The sequence below is a fragment of the Pagrus major genome, chromosome 12, assembly GCF_040436345.1.
Source record: "Pagrus major chromosome 12, Pma_NU_1.0".
NCBI classification, from domain to species: Eukaryota; Metazoa; Chordata; class Actinopteri; order Spariformes; family Sparidae; genus Pagrus; species Pagrus major.
In genome coordinates, this window is record NC_133226.1 from 17,129,606 (window position 1) to 17,147,991 (window position 18,386).

General features: G+C 40.3%; 1 protein-coding gene across 5 annotated transcripts in view; it reads right to left on the reverse strand.

The window, feature by feature from the left end:
• The window catches only part of fubp3 (far upstream element (FUSE) binding protein 3), a 31,703-nt gene extending 23,868 nt beyond the window's left edge, over nucleotides 1-7,835 (reverse strand). For 4 of the 5 annotated variants that reach the window (XM_073477440.1, XM_073477443.1, XM_073477442.1 and 1 more), the window contains exon 1: nucleotides 7,700-7,810. In XM_073477440.1, the coding sequence (XP_073333541.1) occupies nucleotides 7,700-7,795 (96 nt within the window). In that variant the 5' untranslated portion in view covers nucleotides 7,796-7,810. Of the gene's footprint in view, nucleotides 1-7,699 lie in introns of all 5 variants that reach the window. The other variant, XM_073477441.1, reaches the window with a different exon arrangement.
• Nucleotides 7,836-18,386: the final 10,551 nt, after the last annotated feature.

Here is an 18,386-nt window from a genome sequence, read left to right on the forward strand (position 1 = left end):
GAAAACCAACAACTTTGAGCTATTTCATTACTGCAATGGTGCCATGGCAGACCTGATGTTTGCATACGATGGCCACAACTATGCCAGGTACCTATGCATTGATTCTCCTAATACTCAATTACATATCAATAAGAACTTTTCGTATGATTTTAATCAGCATTCTTTCTCCAAACAGGTATCTGACTTGGTTCGAGGCATTTCTCACCAACATTGACCTCTCCCACCCTGGCGCTCTTGACTTCATCAAGCTAGGTGTCATTGCTGTTGCACGATCTCTAATCCCAGGGGCTCTCTCAGCAGTGGACAAGACCATGGAGGAAACTTTCATTAAGTTTGCCAAGTCTTCAGGTACTAGTGTGTGCACACAAAGCGCAATTACCTGTATAAAAAATGTTGGTTGTAATTATATGATTCATATTTACAAATGACCTATTATACTCATTTAAGTGACTTTTAATGTGATATTGGAATTGCAGGTGGTCTGCTTGGCCTTTTCAACATGTTTGGTGCATACCAGAAGTGGTGCCGTACAACCTCTGCACGTGCTCAGCTCCATGAGCTGACTCTGGAGATGTGTGGCATGATTGATGACCCTGACTGCCCAAAGAGAGGGAAACACCGTGAGTTGGAGCCTGCCCAGATCAGGAAGTATGAAGAGGCAGTGCAGAGGGTCATCTTGGCCATCGATGGCTTCACCAACCCCTGGAAGATCCCTGATAAAAATCGTCTGTACTCACTGGCATCTGGCGCACCTGTAGATCCAGAGGTAGAGGTGGATGTGCTGCAGGCCGAGGCTGCAGGCAGGGCTGCTAAGGAGCAGTTCATCAATGAGCGCTTTGTCTGCAAGACTAAAGCATTCTTTGAGCGTATCAAAAAGCTTAAACTGAGGACAATGGATCAGTCAAACAAGAAGGTCAAGCTCACATCTGCAAAGGGCAAGGTAGATATAGACTCTACTTAGCTTGATTTAGTAATGGCTACATCATAATAATAATCATGTCTATATATTTGATTGCAGGTCTTCATGTACCAAGAGCAATGCAACCTTGCCTTCCAGCTACTGGTTAAGTCCCAGATGCTGGATATGCCTATTGACCTCAAGGAACTCATGCACTACCCTCTCTCACCTGTTCCTCATGCACTTGGCACTCCTGATGGCTTTTTTGCAAAAACAAACAAGGCCACCATCCTTCACTACCTCCTCCAGGACAGAGATGAGAAGGTCACCTACCCTAAGGATGCACTCTTCATACAAGATGGCAATGCTCTCTTCCATATGATGACCAACCTTCAACCAACCTGTGGCCAGATCTGCATGCAGCTCCTGGATCATATGATTCCCAAGCAGCACTTTGTCTTCTCCACAGACTGCTACCAGCCAGACTCTATCAAAGCCCAGGAGAGGGTCAGACGAGGCTCCACTGAGAAGTACATTATTGGTGGCCCACACACCCGGAAACCCTGTGATTTCAAGTCCTTCCTCAGCAATGAGATAAACAAGAAGCAGCTGTGTGACCTGCTTCTCAAGGTCTGGGGGAGCAATGAAGCAGCATCTCGGCTGGAGAAGTGCAAGAGGGCAGTGGTTTGTGTTGATGGGAGATCCTATGACCTAACTTCAACAAATGGCCAAGTACGTTGAAAAAGCACAAGGGTCATACTGTAGTTGTCAGTGCTTAACTGTAGCTGTCATTGCATATCCTATGCTTTATAAATATTTGAATGGAACCCCTAGAATTGTGAAAGCCATACACTGAGTAGTGTGTTGAATATCCAGCTTTGTGTTAAAAAAAATTTACATTTTGTTACAGGTACAGACATCAGAGATTCATGCCCTGCGATCAAACCAAGAGGAGACAGACACCCGTGTTGTCCTGTACCTCCACCAGGCTGTCGAGTGGGGGTACAAGTCCAGCGTGGTGAGGACCCCTGACACCGACATACTACTAATCCTCCTCTACCATGCCAGCAGGATCAACCTCACCATATTTCTTGACCACGGCACTGGCCTGCATCGTAAACTAGTGAATGTGTCTGAGCTGGCTGAGTCTCTGGGATCTGAGTACTGCAGCACTCTTCTGGGATACTATGTCTTTTCTGGGGAAGATTGCACCAGTGCTTTCAAGGGCAAAGGAAAAGTAACTCCCTTAAAGAAGCTGCAGCAAAACCCACGATTCCAGAAGGCTTTCAGGCAGCTTGGCACATTGTGGCAGGTTACCGATATGCTCCAACAGGAGATGGAGTCCTTCACCTGTGTCATGTATGGCCATGGTCGACTGACATCCATTGATGCTGTGAGGGCCAAGATGCTGCAAAAGATGGTGGGTGTTGACAGAGCCCTGGATGCAAGCTCCAAAGTAGACCTGGAACGCCTGCCTCCCCCCAAAGTCTGTCTAGTCCCACACGTACAGAGAGCAAACTATCGGGTTGCCTGCTACAAAAGGGCAGATCAGCCAATATTTGAGAGGCCAAACCCTTACAATCAGGGCATGGGTTGGGAGAAGTCAATGGAAGAGGGGGTGTTGGAGCCAGTCTGGTCAGTTGGCCCCATCTTCCCTCCTTCTCTTGTTGACCTTCTGGCAGGAGCAGAAGAGGCAGAAGCTATTGCAGAGGAGACAGATGATGTGGAGGAAGAGACACAGATTGAAGAGATAGACTTTGATGATCTCTTCAATGATGATGATGAGGATGAGGATCATTAGATAGCACAGAACGGAGCGGTTCAGGCGCAGCCATCAGACTGCACACACACACATACACACACACACACACTTTTCTAACACATAGGTTTTTGATCTTTATTTATTGCTCTATTTACTGCTGTTGTTGCACACAAGAGCACTGATACTGTTACCTTTTTGTGTGTGTCTTGTTTTGTGTCTGTTGCTGCTGTGACACTGAATTTCCCCCTTGAGGGATTGGTAAAGTTTTATTCAATTGTATTCTATTTTATTAAAAGTACTTAGGCCTTTACATTGTTGCATTTTCACAAAAATGAGTCTTGCAGATTATTAATAGAAAATATGAATGTGATCAAAACATTTTCAGCTATATGGTGTCTATATGGATTTGGGGTAGGTGCAGTAAAGGGTTAAAAATAAACCCCATGGGACATTTTTTCATCCTGGTACCTGTCAGAGTCTTAAAGTAGACACATCAGAGATTAAGAAAAATCTCAAAATGTTTTCATCCAGTGTACAGGATTTTAGTATAGGGTAAGATATACATGCGATTTTGAGAATTTTCAGCTAATTTTTGATATTTTTGTCCCAAAATCAAGTCAAGATGTGTTCAAAACTTAAAAATAACCATTCTATTGAATTCCTTGGCCCACAATTGTGTAGAAAAAAGTGTTTAATTGTCTCTGTGGTTTGTTAACTTCAAGTGCTATGGCAATTTCTTTTTAGGTTTTTTCAGGTTCGGATTTGGGGTAGGTGCAGTAAAGGGTTAAAAATAAACCCCATGGGACATTTTTTCATCCTGGTACCTGTCAGAGTCTTAAAGTAGACACATCAGAGATTAAGAAAAATCTCAAAATGTTTTCATCCAGTGTACAGGATTTTAGTATAGGGTAAGATATACATGCGATTTTGAGAATTTTCAGCTAATTTTTGATATTTTTGTCCCAAAATCAAGTCAAGATGTGTTCAAAACTTAAAAATAACCATTCTATTGAATTCCTTGGCCCAAAATTGTGTAGAAAAATGTGTTTAATTGTCTCTGTGGTTTGTTAACTTCAAGTGCTATGGCAATTTCTTTTTAGGTTTTTTCAGGTTCGGATTTGGGGTAGGTGCAGTAAAGGGTTAAAAATAAACCCCATGGGACATTTTTTCATCCTGGTACCTGTCAGAATCTTAAAATAGACACTTCAAAGATTAAGAAAAAACTGGTGGGGAAAAAAAATCCACCATGTGCTCGTTGACCCCTGTTTCCATCTAGACTAATTTTAGATGAATACTCAGGAAAATGCTTAAACTTTGCGTAATTATGTTAGAGCTTTGGCAGATACCTGAGACGCATCTCTCCAAACACGTGCCTGTTTTATCAGCTGTGTCCATAGAGAGTATGGGTGTAGGTTGTTATGGTTTTGACAGTATTTTTATTGAAATATTCAGTTTACTTTCCTAGCTTTGTTTGGCATGTAACATTTTTTTTTTTATCACTTACAAGCCAAAGAAGCTAAGTGTTGATCAAACTGCTGCTGAAACGTAAATATTACATTTACACTAATTTATTGCTTGTTTAGTGAGCAGTACAGTAGGTTACTTCTTCAGCATGAAACTAAGTTTATCATGAATATTTATCATGTCATTGGTGTGTTGCCAAACGCAGCTCAGTGTGAAGGAGCACTGACTGCTGAAAAGCACTTTGTCCATATTAAACTTGATATATCCAAGTCATTTTCTCTCCGTTTCTGCCTGCTGTCCACAGTAAGCCTTTGTTTTTTTTCCCCCCCTCACCCAAAAAACAAGATTTTCTAAACAATCTCCACAGTGGATGAATCTTAAATATGCCACCTTTTTGTTTTAGTATGAAGAAAGCAGAAGTGTTGCAAAACAACGGCTTAAGTCTGCCCAGTTTTATTTGCCAATTTGAAAAAGGGGATGAAGAAGAGATTTAGCTGTTTTTAAAAAGGTAGGTAAAAGGCTTTTAAATTAAATATCAGCAGTGGCCTTAAATGAACATTTCTGACTTTTGACTAAAGTTAATTTTCTTGTTTTGACAAGTGTATGTGTGCATTACGAAAAAGCATTGTATGTCTGCTTCTGCCAGTGTGCCTTCAAGACAGGACTCAGCATAACTATATCTTAATGAGACTACACGAGAGACTTTATGTTGTCTGCAGGTGGAAGAAAATATGTGTATTTATCTAAATGTTGCAAAAAATTGGCATATCGGACATTGTAAGTTGTATTCGTCATTTTCAATGGTTGAATGTAGAAAGGCGTAATGAATAATGGCTGTTTTGGGTCACTGACACTTCAACATCATTTTTAAATCGCAAACTATACCGACTATAATAAAGTCTTGCCAGCTCAAAAAGATCAAATCACCTAAAAGTTCTATGAAAGCATGAATTTGGCAGATGTTAATTTACCCGAGTATAGCACATATAGTTAAAGGTGCATGTGTGTGCACATAAACATATTTGGTATAGAGGCGTCCTGCAGCTGTTGTCTCAGATTTACAGTTAGCATGCATTCTGGTAGATTTTGTGCCAAACTGTCTGGTACAAACTGTCCATCCTATAGTTGAAACCTTTTAATGTCCACAAGGCCTCTGGGTAAACACCACTGTGGACTGGACTGGCCTCCAAAAACAGCTTACTTTCTAAATGCAATCTTTTCTAAGTGAATATTTATTTTAAAAGAAGCTTTAATATTAACTGCAGTCAGTCAGTTGTGCTACTTTAGGCCTTTAATATATACTTAAATGTGTGATTTGTCTAAAAATAAGGCAACTGAAATCATGTGACATGTGGTCACGTGGTAACGAAAGTATGTATAGTTTATATTTAGGGTCCAAGAACATCTCGTCCAGTGGGTGCTGTGGCACAACTGTTCCAGTGATCTACAGCACTCATAACTTCCACTCAGTGAGGTTTTTATATTTTACAAGAATGGGCGTTTTTATCAATTTCCAGAGAGTTAATGTTGATAGTCATTTTTATGATCAAGCTGGGAACATTTAATGACACGGAGACAATTTGTAAAAAAATACCACAGATCATAAGCGGCAAGCAGAAGGAGGATGAATACAATGATTAGCAAATGGGAGGCCTACTGCAGAGGTCAACATCTGGTGATTTAGTCTAATGAGTTAATGGACCTTTATACAATTATGTGCTTTGCTTTTGTTTGCGCTGATAAAAAAAACATAAAACAAAAAAAGAGCGTTTAACATGCAATGTTTTCCAAGTCATTTCAGCTTGTGCAGCTTCAAGATTTAAATGTCAGTCACTTTCACTGGCTGCTCTCTGCATACAGAGAAGCAGGTGACTGTAATAACTGCTGCCTCTGTGGGAACTAACACCACAAACACCAAGTGTAAACACGCATTAGAACAAGGCTTCCACTTCCCATCTCTCAGACTTATGCCACATCGATGTCATATGACAACACACATAACAACGGGATTACTTCCCTTTTCTATTAAGTACATATGGGCACTCACACGCCAACACCCAAATCCACCACACCACCAGGGTTAATACGTGATTCATTCTGATGTTTATCTTTGATTATGAATGTTAGTGTTGGACGCAAGAGTGAGGCTGATGTCCACAATCAAATCCCTTTTGTCCTACTTATTGTTACTGCTAAGAGACCAATGTGAAACATTCCTCCTGCTGTGGAAGGTGTGAGCGAACATATCGCAAAGTGGAGGGAGGGAGGGTGTTTATGGCGGGCTTTAAAAGCATCATGACGGACATTTATGGACTGCGACAAGCACTGGATTTGTCATGTTTTTATCTGGGCGTACTTAAAATTTGACTAAATTAAACTATGTTTTAAAATGTATTCATACTGTGCAAGATATTTGTGTTTATTCTTTGTTATCACACAAATACAGCGATTAAAACAGGCAGGGACACACTGTTCATACCTAGGATATAATCTACACAGGGGAAAGCTCAACTGGTAGCTGTGTGACTAAAGTCCAATTTACACACTATTTACTACACTCACTTGTATACCAATCTTCTATTACAGCCTACATACACTTCTACCAATTTAATGGTAACCTATTACAGTGGCCATCTATGTTGTGGTCACTGTTCGAAACTAGAGGAGCAGTGAAAATGCAGATTGTATTTTTAATTTAATTTTTTTCCAGGTATTTTCCAGGCAGCAATGGAAAAATCCAAGTGTGCTCAACAGGAGGAGTGAAGGGGGGCTTATTTGAACAGATGACGTTACATTACATGGCCTTACTCCAACGCTGCCTGTTAGGACACACACTGCCACACATGCTAGCGAGCTAGCTAGCTAGCACGAGCTCGGCTAGCTTACCCAGGTGTATTTTTTATGTGAAAGAGACGCTTTGAGTGTCGTGTACACGCTAATTACTAAGCTAGAGAAGGACAACTTGGGAATTAACACATTAGTACAGCATGTGATTAGTGATTGAGCTCTCAGTGTACCTGTTTAAATGGGGCAACAGCAAGTTACACTTTAGCTAACTTGGGACTTCAAAACTAGCATGCTAACTTTCTGACAGCGTGTCAGACAGTCCGGTTGTTCGGGCTTCGTGTCTAAGCTGAATGTTAGCTTTAGTCACGTTGTGGGTCAAGCTGCAGGGTATCAAACTTGTGATAGTAAGTTAGCAAGCTAAGCTAACTGCAACTTCTGTGACTTGACAACAGGTTGCAGTGTGTCGGCTTAACTTACTAAAGTTGCACAAACTTCGACATTTAAAAGGAGGCCTTCGTGTTTTTCGTGAGACACGACTTGCCGTGTGGTTTGGACAGTTTTGACACTGTTCGTTAACGCGTCTCCTGTCCCGTGTAAACTCTAATCTGTCTTCTCAGCTATGCTGTCTCGGCTATTTAACGTTAGCTTGCTAGCTTGCTGGGTGCATGAGGAGTGTTTGTAGTAGGGGGTCCGGGGTGCCCCGACCAAAGTCCTGCCCTGCTCCACATGCAGTCACGCTGCTTGTGGTCCGAAAGCCCTACAGTTGTGTTCGCTGGAGAGCGTTTTACCTGTCGGACCCGGCGTATCGTGTCTGCGAAGTCATCTTTCGTTCCGGGCTGAGCCACCGAGGCCTGTCCCTGAACCAGCTCCGCCATCATCATCATCCGCCTCGGCAGCTGAGAGCCACACTTAAAAAAAAAAAAAAAAAAAAAGACCAGCACACGTGCCAAGCCAAAGCTCCGTGAGCCACAAGATCTCGCGAGATGATGGAACACCACATATAGGGAAGAAAGCACCATTAACATGCAACATATAACACAAAATAATATGAAAGCCTATGTATACTTTAAACTCAGTCAATAAAATTGTTGAAAATGCCTGTCAGAGTTTCCTAAAGGTGATATCTTACATATTAAGTGTTATTCTCAGGGATATATTCTATTTATTCATATATTTAAGGGGGCACTATGTAGTTTTGGAGAAGAAATTCAAACAATATTTACAATATTAATGAGGTAAGAATATAAAACTCCATAACTGAATAAACAAGCTGTTCTCACAGGAAAATAAAGTCCCCCAGAGCACTGTTTGAAGCTAGAAAGGTGGCAGGGTCCGCCTCATATAAACAAAGCAAAACAGTATGAAATTTTGTTGTCTTTTAATGTCAGTTTGTTTATTCAGGTTATTCAGTCATGAAAACGAAGAGTTTGTTTATTTAGTTTGTTGAGGCATAAAAAAAAAATCGGTCAGTGAAGATTTTTCTCTTCTGATTAAAATTTCTTCCCTAAAACTACATAGCATAAGGTATATATATGCATACATCACATCACCTCATATTTACACCATAAAACTTTCCTGTGCAGTTCCTGTTTGATTCCAGTGCATCTGTGCAATTATATCTATGTATAATAGATATATCTTATATTTATGTCCTATTTTTAGAATACTACTACACTTCATCTGTGTATGACAGTCAATTATAATTATTACTATTATTATTATTATTATTATCAATAAATGCGTTCAATTATCTTTTAAAATTGTTCTCCTTGTTCCTGTTTTGCATGTGTTAGGTGAACAGAGTGTATATAGTCTTTATTAGTAGTAGTAGTAGTATTTTACTTCATTTTTCTATTATTCTATTTTGTCTTGTTTCAAATATTCCTGGCCAATTACATTGATTCTGATTCTGATTCTGACATAATGAGGCCTATATTACATTTGCTGAACTTCCCATGCATTGAAATGCAATCACTGAAATACTGAAACAAGATTTACAAAACAAAACAAATCACCCGAAAACATCAGCAAACTTTCATTTCAGCTGTCAGAGATATCCAGACATACATGTGCCCTGGTGTTCTCTGCTCTGTAACTTTATTTCTGGATTCACTGATGAAAAAAGAGGAGTTTACACACACATCCAAGCCAATAAAGGTGCTTAGTCAAAAATGAGCAAAACATGAAACAAAAAGACGGATCAAGCGCTGCAGGGCTCCAACATCCAAATTATTTAATGCACCAAAGTAGTGACATTTCAAAGCACACCTGCTCTTCATCAGATTAGATCTTCATCAGACTAATTTGGCTATTTGATCCCTGCAGTGTGTGAGCCGTGTTTGTGTTTCGCTGATTTACAGATGATCCATACACAAAATGTTTGTTAAAAACAAACACTAACATGCATCTCCTTGTTCCTTCTACAGCGCCGCATGTAAGTTTTAAACTGACTTTTGCTGTTCATATTCCTAACATTGCAAGCTTGACAGAATCAAAAAGTCCCATCTGACACAACAAAATGAACATGGGGGAATATTGGTTTTCCCCCTTGCTGCACATGTGGAAACATCTATTGTTGAACATCTGGAAAATGCCAGCAGCCAGACAGAAGAAAGTAAAATTGCTGCAAATTTCCAAACTGTTTATGCAAAACAGTTCCTGTCCCATAAATTGTGTCCAAACCTCAATGAGCAAAGTCTAAAAATGAGTGTGTGGTCCAGCAGAGTTAAAGTGTTGGTTTCTGGGTTTCTGAGTTTCAGGACAAATACACTAGTTTAATTTTTTAATGATGGACAGCGGTGCCAAAAAATGGGATTTTAGGGCGTTAAACTTAGCTTAATAAGAGGAAATGCACAAGCACAAAGCTTACAATAAATTTGATAACATATGTGTTGTTTCTTAACACTTAGATTACTGTTTCCTACTATGGTTACTCATATGCAACATACTCATGCAGCTGCTTGAACAGGCATGATTGACCTCGAATTTGAGACAAGCTGATTGGTGTGCTGTGTCTTACAGACATCCGTGCAGATATCGATTTCCCTTCCCTGTCAGCCCCTGGGCATGTTATCACCTCCAAAAAAGAAGCAGGGAAATTAAGTGGGAGCTGAGGGCTGTTCCCAGACCAGCACCCCTAAATGAAGACCTCCAATTTAGCATGACTGAAGTATGATCCCGGCACTAACATATTGCTACCATGTGCTGTCCAATGTATTCAAGGCGGCTGGGAAATGATTTCAGAGCTCTGGCATCAAAGAGCAAGTCAGGTGGTGGTCATCATACACAGCCAGATGATGCATACATGAGCATGGACGCATAACACACACACATGTAAAGATAGTTATTATGAATTCAGCCCCCATCTGGTCAAACAGCTTAGAAAGTAAATGCAGTTAAAGCAGGTGTGGGTCTCAGGCGTCCTGCCAATCAAGCAGTGGGAACTGAGTTGTGTGTGTGTGTGTGTGTGTGTGTGTGTGTGTGTGTGTGTGTGTGTGTGTGTGTGTGTGTGTGTGTGTGTGTGTGTGTGTGTGTGTGTGTGTGTGAAGCTGTGGTTACCGTAGCAGGCTGATCAAGTGTCACACAAACACAGCTTCCTCCCTGTCATTGTCTTGCAGAGAATAGACCCTTGTTCCCAGGGTTCACTGTCGTAAAAACTGAAAGGCCACTCATCGATGGAGTGTAGAATAAAAAGTTCAAGAAATCATCAGCATGCGCTGAGTAATTGATCCATTTTCTTTTCATTTTCATTTCAATGATGTGAGAATGAGATGTTTTTGTGGTCAGGCGAGTGGAATACATGCCCAGCTGGACGACCGAGCATTTTCGAAAAAGGGAACATCAATATTGGCACACTTATTCCTTTTTAACTATTGAGCTTTTACCTCCTCCTTTCTCCTCCTCAATCTCAAAAGAAGCGGCCATATGAAACTGTAATTGCTTTATAATTGCCACGGTGCTGCTATGGGCGTAAATTTCTAAAGACAGGATACAAGAAACGGATAGTGTTTCATCGAGAGACCTCTGAGGTATCTCAGCACGGCTTTCATGCAGGAGCAAATTGTTCATGCAGAGGCAAGCAGTGAATAAATAAGAAGTGGCTGTGACATATTTATTCTTGTCTTAAAAAACAAGACAAATCTGTGGCATATTTTAAATCATTTCTAAAAACTCACTCACCCATGTTTTTAACCTGTCTGGTTCTATTTTTTGTGTATGCTGCTCATTTTATTTTGTTAGTCATTTAAAAATATTCTAATAGTCTCACTATTTTAGCATATTTATAGTATAATTTATTTATATTTGTTTTAGTGTTTAAAAAAGGACTTCACCAATTTTGCACTTCCCTTAATCCGCATTCTTCTTCCTTGTCAAAACTTGGCACCTACATTACCCACAATGCAATTCGAGTGCTGACAATTTGGTCAAGATTTAGGTGTGTTATGCTAATAGCTGCTAATGTCAGACCTTATACAACTTTTTTAAAAGAAGTACACCAGTTTTGCCACATTTTTGGACAAAAATGTGGACAAAAACTGTATGAGCGCCACCACTGTCTGTGGTAAAGAAAGACACAACGTATGTAATACAATTTTTCTTTTTTAAACACAGCTGTTTGCAGGATGCATGGCGAAGAGGTAATGTGTCTGTTTGTGGCTATATGGAGAAGTGAAGTAACCCCTCTTCTGGTGGACCACTTTGACCTTATTTCAGAAAACAACTTCTTCTTCTTGTTTAACAGTCTGAAACCTTGTAGAGCTGGTCCTGTATACTAGCTCACAAAACTGACCAACTCTCCCTTTACATAACAGCAGTTTTGAATATGGACAGATTTATTGTAACCTTTTTAATACTTTTCTAAGATGGAGTGATGGCAATGTTGGCGTTGGTGACGTATATTGGGTGAGATCATGTAGTACTCGGCAGTTTCACACAAAACTGAACTGGTATTTTATAAACTTTGACTTTCATGACTTGCAAAATCACTTTTTGAATTGACAAACACCACTGTGTATTTCATGACCCAACTCAAATTAAAAATGTATTTGTCTCTCACCATTGACTACTGTCCAATGTTTTTCTAAACAAGGACCCATGAGGCACTCTGGAAGGGGCAGGACTTCACCTCTCTGTAAGTTTTCTAAAGAAATAACATTTTCCTTGGCAGTTGTAAACCTTGTTTTAGTGCCATACCACCGGACCAGCAGCTTCTTTCCTCAGGCCGTGAGACCCCTTAAATTCATCCTCAGCACCCAAACATAAAAAAAAAAACAACTTACTTACTTAACCGAGCTGGAGACAGGCATTATGGATATCTACAATAATTATACAGAATTAGAAACTCTTCTTTCTGATGGTTTCTTTTGCTTATGTAGGTCAAATAGAGGCTTATATTTTAAATTGAGAATGTTGAGCTAATATTTTCTTGTAGTATGTTTAAACTAAGTCAATTATGTAAATTGTTTTCATGTTTTTTGATTGTGTGGTCAAAACTTTTGCACCAATTCAGACATATGCACATAAAAACTGTGCTAACTCCATTTTAATCTTATGTGTTTGGGATAAAATATCTATGAAATATAAAAAAACAAAGTGTACATTTAGAGGCAGATCGAGTGAGGAAAACCACAGACTGCATAACAAAATTAAAGAGAGGAAAAATATGACAAGTGCAGTTAGTGCATTAACTGCAAAAAAAAAACAACAACATAGATTGTGAGCGTGAACAGAGGGAACAGTGAGCAGGAGTATCATGGGGGGTGACAGAGTAACATAAAGGACAAACAAACAAACAAAAATCTCTGACAGGTAACATCCTGTTTGGGATGGCTTTGTCTAATAATGGGAGACACACACTTCTACCTCCTTGTTTTTACCTCTCTCCCATTTTACTTTGCAGCCTCCTCCTCCTCCTCCTCCACCACCAGCCACTTTGCTTTGATTCAGCTCTGTATCTGTATTTTAAATGACTCAATTACATGGGACCCCGCGGTGAAAATTACGGATGTTTTCCACTATTTCTCTCCACTGGGACACCATGACCCCTCCCTGGCTCCAATAACTCCCCCTCTTTCCCCTCCTCCTCCATCCCCTCTCTCCTGGCCCTCTCTCTCCACCTGTCCTATTTTCCTCCTCTCCCATCGTCGCCCATTTTTCTCGATAAACGTTCGCTTTTGCTGTGTGTATCTGCGACTGAGAGGAAATAATAGCTAAATGGTCTTGTTTGTGAGCTCTCTGACAAAGAGTGTTTTGCAGGTAATTCTTCTGCTGTGGCCACCGAAAGGACTTTCTTAAAGGATGACACGAGGCGCTGTTCAAACCCAAACACCAGGCATGACAGAAATAAAAGCATATCAGCAGGCAGAGTTGCAGAGATGGACAGAATGTTTTTTTATTCATCCAAAGCAAAAGCGGTGTTGTGATTCTTTTCAGCACTTTAAACCCACAGCTTACAGGGGTCTGAGGCATTTTAAAAAGTGGAATCTATCTTTGATGTACTCTGCTGGTGTTGAATCTACTTTCAAGATAAAAACCCTCACCTACTGCTGTGCCGCTCATACTCACTGAGGTGCAAAGCGGCAAGTAATGCTCAACCAAAGTGAACGGCTCGGAGGAGCTTTGAGGTGGCAATACATCCACAGGTCCCAGGGAGCAAAACATGTCTCTTTCTCATTTCTCGCAAACAAAAGAGCACCGATCATGGAGAGACACTTGGCGAGCTTTATTTATTGCCATGTTGTGACTTTAAGGCTCAAAAACAGTCAGTACCACGGTCAGTGTGGTACATTAAAGGATAAGTTCACCAAAAAAATGAAAGTTTAGTCATTATCTTCCCATCCCCACGCTGATGGAAAGTCAGGTGAAGTTTTGTAGTCCACAAAACATTTCTGGAGCTTCACAGCAAAACAGACTTGCAGCATTCTCCTAAACAACTGAAGTAGATGGGGACTTGTTTTAAAATGTCAAAAAACGAGTGAAAAAAACCCCCAAAATGGCTCAATTTAGCTCGTCCAGTGTAAATGACAGCTCAGGAAGCCCAGAGATCCCACACTGATTTGAAAAGACGTTATTTGCACCCTTTTTTAAGCCAAAACCTTCATTATGTAGCTGCTAAGCTTAAAGCGTAAGAGGCCGTGCCTGCTAACACTTTTAGCCTAGCAGCTACAGTGAAGATTTCAGCATAAAATTACTTCAGGTTTCATCTTCATCAAAGACAGGCCTTATAAACTTAAAGGGGTATTTAAATTAATCCAGAAAAAAAACTTTTTGTGTGAACGACCAATTTGTACTCTCTTACATACAGTGTCCTGGTTATGCACACTTTTGGTTTTGTTATCCACTATCCACATCTCATTTACTTCAAACAAATAGGGGCAGCATATCACCAGAGCAATGTTTGGGGCGTTTGGAATATTGGAAGCAGGGTTAGTGTGTGGAGACACAAAATATATAATATGTGGTTAGACTATATTGTCTTGCTGCACCAGTATGTTTAAAAGATGTAGTAAAAGCAATAAGAAAGTGATCACAAAAAAACTTAACCATAATATCATAACATAATCGCTATAGGCTCACCGATGAAAACCAGTTAAACACCCAACCCAAACAGCCGAATACCCTGTGGTGTAATTCAGGCACCATCGGAAAGAACTGCATTACCATCCATCATAACACACGCCATAACAGCCGAATAACCAGCGCTATTAAACATTTAGATCATCCAAGGGATTCACTGAGAGTGGGGCAGACAGAGCAACCAGGACAGGCACCTTGAACCTGATAGGCCTCTCATCCATTCACCACCTCGCAGACCAACAGATCGAAGAACAAAAAGAGTGCGCGCCAGCAAACAAACCCCACCAGTAGACCCCTGGGAGAAGAGGGGAAGGGGAGAGGCACGAGCCAAGTCCCTTTCAAATGAAGGAGATAAATCTATTGATTTGAGATCCTGCATTACTGCTGCTGCCCCAGGGGATCTGGGAAGTGGAGGAGGGTGTAATGGTGAAGGTGGTTTTTAGCCATGCTCGGGGCATGGCTCTGGAGATGGCAGTCAGTCTGTCGGTCACCAGCACTTTGGTGCAGACTGAAATATCTCAACAACTACAAACTGGATGGACTGCGATAAAGTTTTGCGAAAACATTCTGATGTTAGCATCCCTGGATTTTTTCCTCTACTGCCACCAGCAGATTGATATTTTTTGTAAAATGTCTCGACAATTTTGGGTGTATTGCCATGGCACAGTTGTTAACATTGTCCTCAGGATGAATTGAAATAACTTTGGTGATACCCTGACATTTCATCTAGCACCATCATCTGGCCAGTTTTTATCAGTGTAATACTTTTGTTAATATCAAATACCTGAAAATCGAATTACTTTCCTGTGTATTTTCGCAAACGTTAGCATGCTAAAACACTAAACTAAGATGGTAAACACGGTAAGCATTATACCTGCTTCACATAAGCTTGTTAGCATTGTCATGTGAGCTCATTAGCGTTTGGCTCTGAGCACAACTGTGCCTACAGCCTCACAGAGCCTTCTGCATGGCTGTTGACTCACATTCTGGTTTGATATCAGCTGGTAAAGCAAAAGACAACCAGCATGCTGAAACCTGACTTTGAATGTGCAGATGAGCTCCTGATCTCAAGTTGGTCTGTATGTATGAAGAAGGAACAGGCATTTCAATACCAACAGGCTCAACAGGTCTGAGCAGCTGGCAAAGGATCTCTCTGCAGACTCTCTGAGACTGAGACTGCTGTTTAGCCTGCCATATGGAACTGGATTATAGCCAGCCGTGTACCGTGTACTGCGGCGCAGAGTTTCTGCTGATTAAAACCAAATAATAAAAAACACTTTACTTACATTAGAGGCTTACCTATGTGGTGAGTCCACTAAATAAATTGCCATTGAGGAGAGTGTGTCAGAGTTGAATATGTATAGTTAAGGAAAAAAGGTGTTTCTGTGATGTAGATTGTAACAAAGTGCTGAATTTACAGCGAGTGATCACAATATTTACATTGATTTTGCAACACATTTTCACTACATTAGAATGGATTTTACACTTGCTGTTATGAAGGGAAGTACACTGTATTGTATTGTTAAAAAAAAACACAGTTACAGTTACACACGAGTTACACCGGTCTTCTGTTGCTCCCGTTGGGGTCACTGATCCTCACGAATGAATTCACGTTCAACTTCCCTCCCACTCTCTTGTGTCATTATCATCTGCTGTTTCCTATCTTTCCCTCGGAAGTTATAGCGACGCGTGACCAAAAGAGACCCATTGAATAAAATTATATATTTCTCTTGGTTTGAACATTGCTTAAAAACATTTAGGATAATCTACACAATTCAAGAAAATACTTGACAAACTTTTTAAGACACATTATGTCTCCCAAAAAGTTAGCAACCTACACCTCCACATAACTACAAATGACACAACAGCTACTAGAGCAATTATAACAGGGTAACTTAATCCAGCATTGAAAAGGTTATCGATTCTTGTTAGCCCCGTAGAGCCTGCAGACTCTGATAGTCAATGTTAGTGAGTAGTTGAGCTACATTTTGTTGTAACAGGAGACAGGAAAGTCCTCACACTCATTAACCCTTTTAGATGGGCAACATTGAGCAGCAGGCAAAATATTTCTATTTTTCCATCAATATTTCATCACCGGCTCAGGCCAAACAAAGCCAGGGGCTTTGGCCGTAATGGTCCCATCTGTCTATAGATCTACAGGACATCAGTGTATGGGTGTCCTTTGACACCAGAAAATAGGCTTCGACATGAAGGAAGAACAGCACTCACACTCACAGGATCCATGGATGTTAGCAGGCCTGGAAGGCAAAGTGTATCCTGCTTTATTTTGGTGGTTGCTCACAGATGGCCTCTTGATGTCGTCGCAGGAGATCACGTTTCAAGAGTATGAATGGACATTTCAGCTATTAGGACAGATCAGCTCTGTTAGAGGCTGTCAACGGCATTTATAGCCAATAAGTGATCTGAGCCACAGTATTAATTAACAAATTAATAGAACTCACAACTGCTGGAAATTTCTATTCCCCTCTCAGGTGATGCAAAGTCCCCAGTTGCCTGTGTTTTTTCAGAATCTATTTCATAATCCTGATTTAGTCAAACTCAGCCACCAAATTCAGATACGTTTGTATACTCAGCCTCACATCCTTCACACAACATGAGCTGTTCATCCTCTACCCATGAATATAAAAAGTATAAATATAAATAATATATTATATTAAGCCAACAGCCTTGGCATGGTATCCTGGCCTGTAAATCGCTCATTGTTTCTGAGCAATAAGAGTGACCTCATCATCTTTGCCAGGCCCATTAGCTTTCTGCACAAACCACAGGGGGCCAGTCCATTAACCCCTTACCTGCTAAGTAAAGTAGCATTAAGTGAAATGTTCAGAAACAACCAGCAATTGACAGTTTATTGAGGTATCGTAATGAATGCACAGATAAAATATGATGTGATAGTTGTCATAGCAAAAAGACAAATAAAAGCAGTAAAGTCCAGTCAACACTAAAATGTAGAATAAGCAAAGGTTCAATTAATTTTTTTTGCACGAGTGGAAATCTGGAATGTGTAAAAGGACCAGAGACAGGAGGACTGACATTACAATAGAGCCTCGATACAGCTCACTGGGCTTAGGTTACACAAACCATAGTGAAGGAGAGCCACTTCGGCCTCTAATTTGTGGTAATTAACCCCCCATGGTCATTGTTCCTGTCTCATTGTGCTTAAAGAGGAGAGGTCAGTGAACATGGAGACAGGTAGATGAGGAGCACAGATTGAATGACTACAAGATATGCTGATGGGTAAAAGACATTCTGATGTGCTTTGTTCGGTTAATTCCCTCTGTTTGTTCCCACAAGTGAATATCAATGCTGCTGAGTAAAAATCCTGGCAATGTTAATGTTGGTGATTTTTTTTAATTTGAACTAAGGAAGATATTTTGTCCCTAAAATGGGATTCCAAATTGAAAACAATTTTACAACTTCCCACAGAAGTGCATTTATAAAAGTAATTTGAAAGCAGAAATTGATGAGAAAATAACAACTTTCCAGTTTTAAATGACCTTCTTGGCCATTTGATTATACAGTAGATTTCTGAGTTTACGAGGTGCACATGAATGCAACATGAATCCCTTGTCATTTGCACTTGGTGAGAGTTGATTTTGGACCCTTATCCATAGGAAAAACATATATTAAAAGATCAATCTCTGGATTTTATGAATCAATATTGAATCAATTTGATTCAGAAAAAAATCAGATTTTTAAAACCCAGCCCTAAGTAAGTTATCTATTAGTTTAAGCTGACAAACATTTATAAAAGTTTGCTTTCTCAGAAAGAGGCACCAAACCAACAGAACAAAAATTGCACTTTGAGTGTTTCGACACTTTCTTGTTCTCCCCAACCTTCGATCATCCATTTCCAGCTCGGCTGCCCTCTCATCGCCC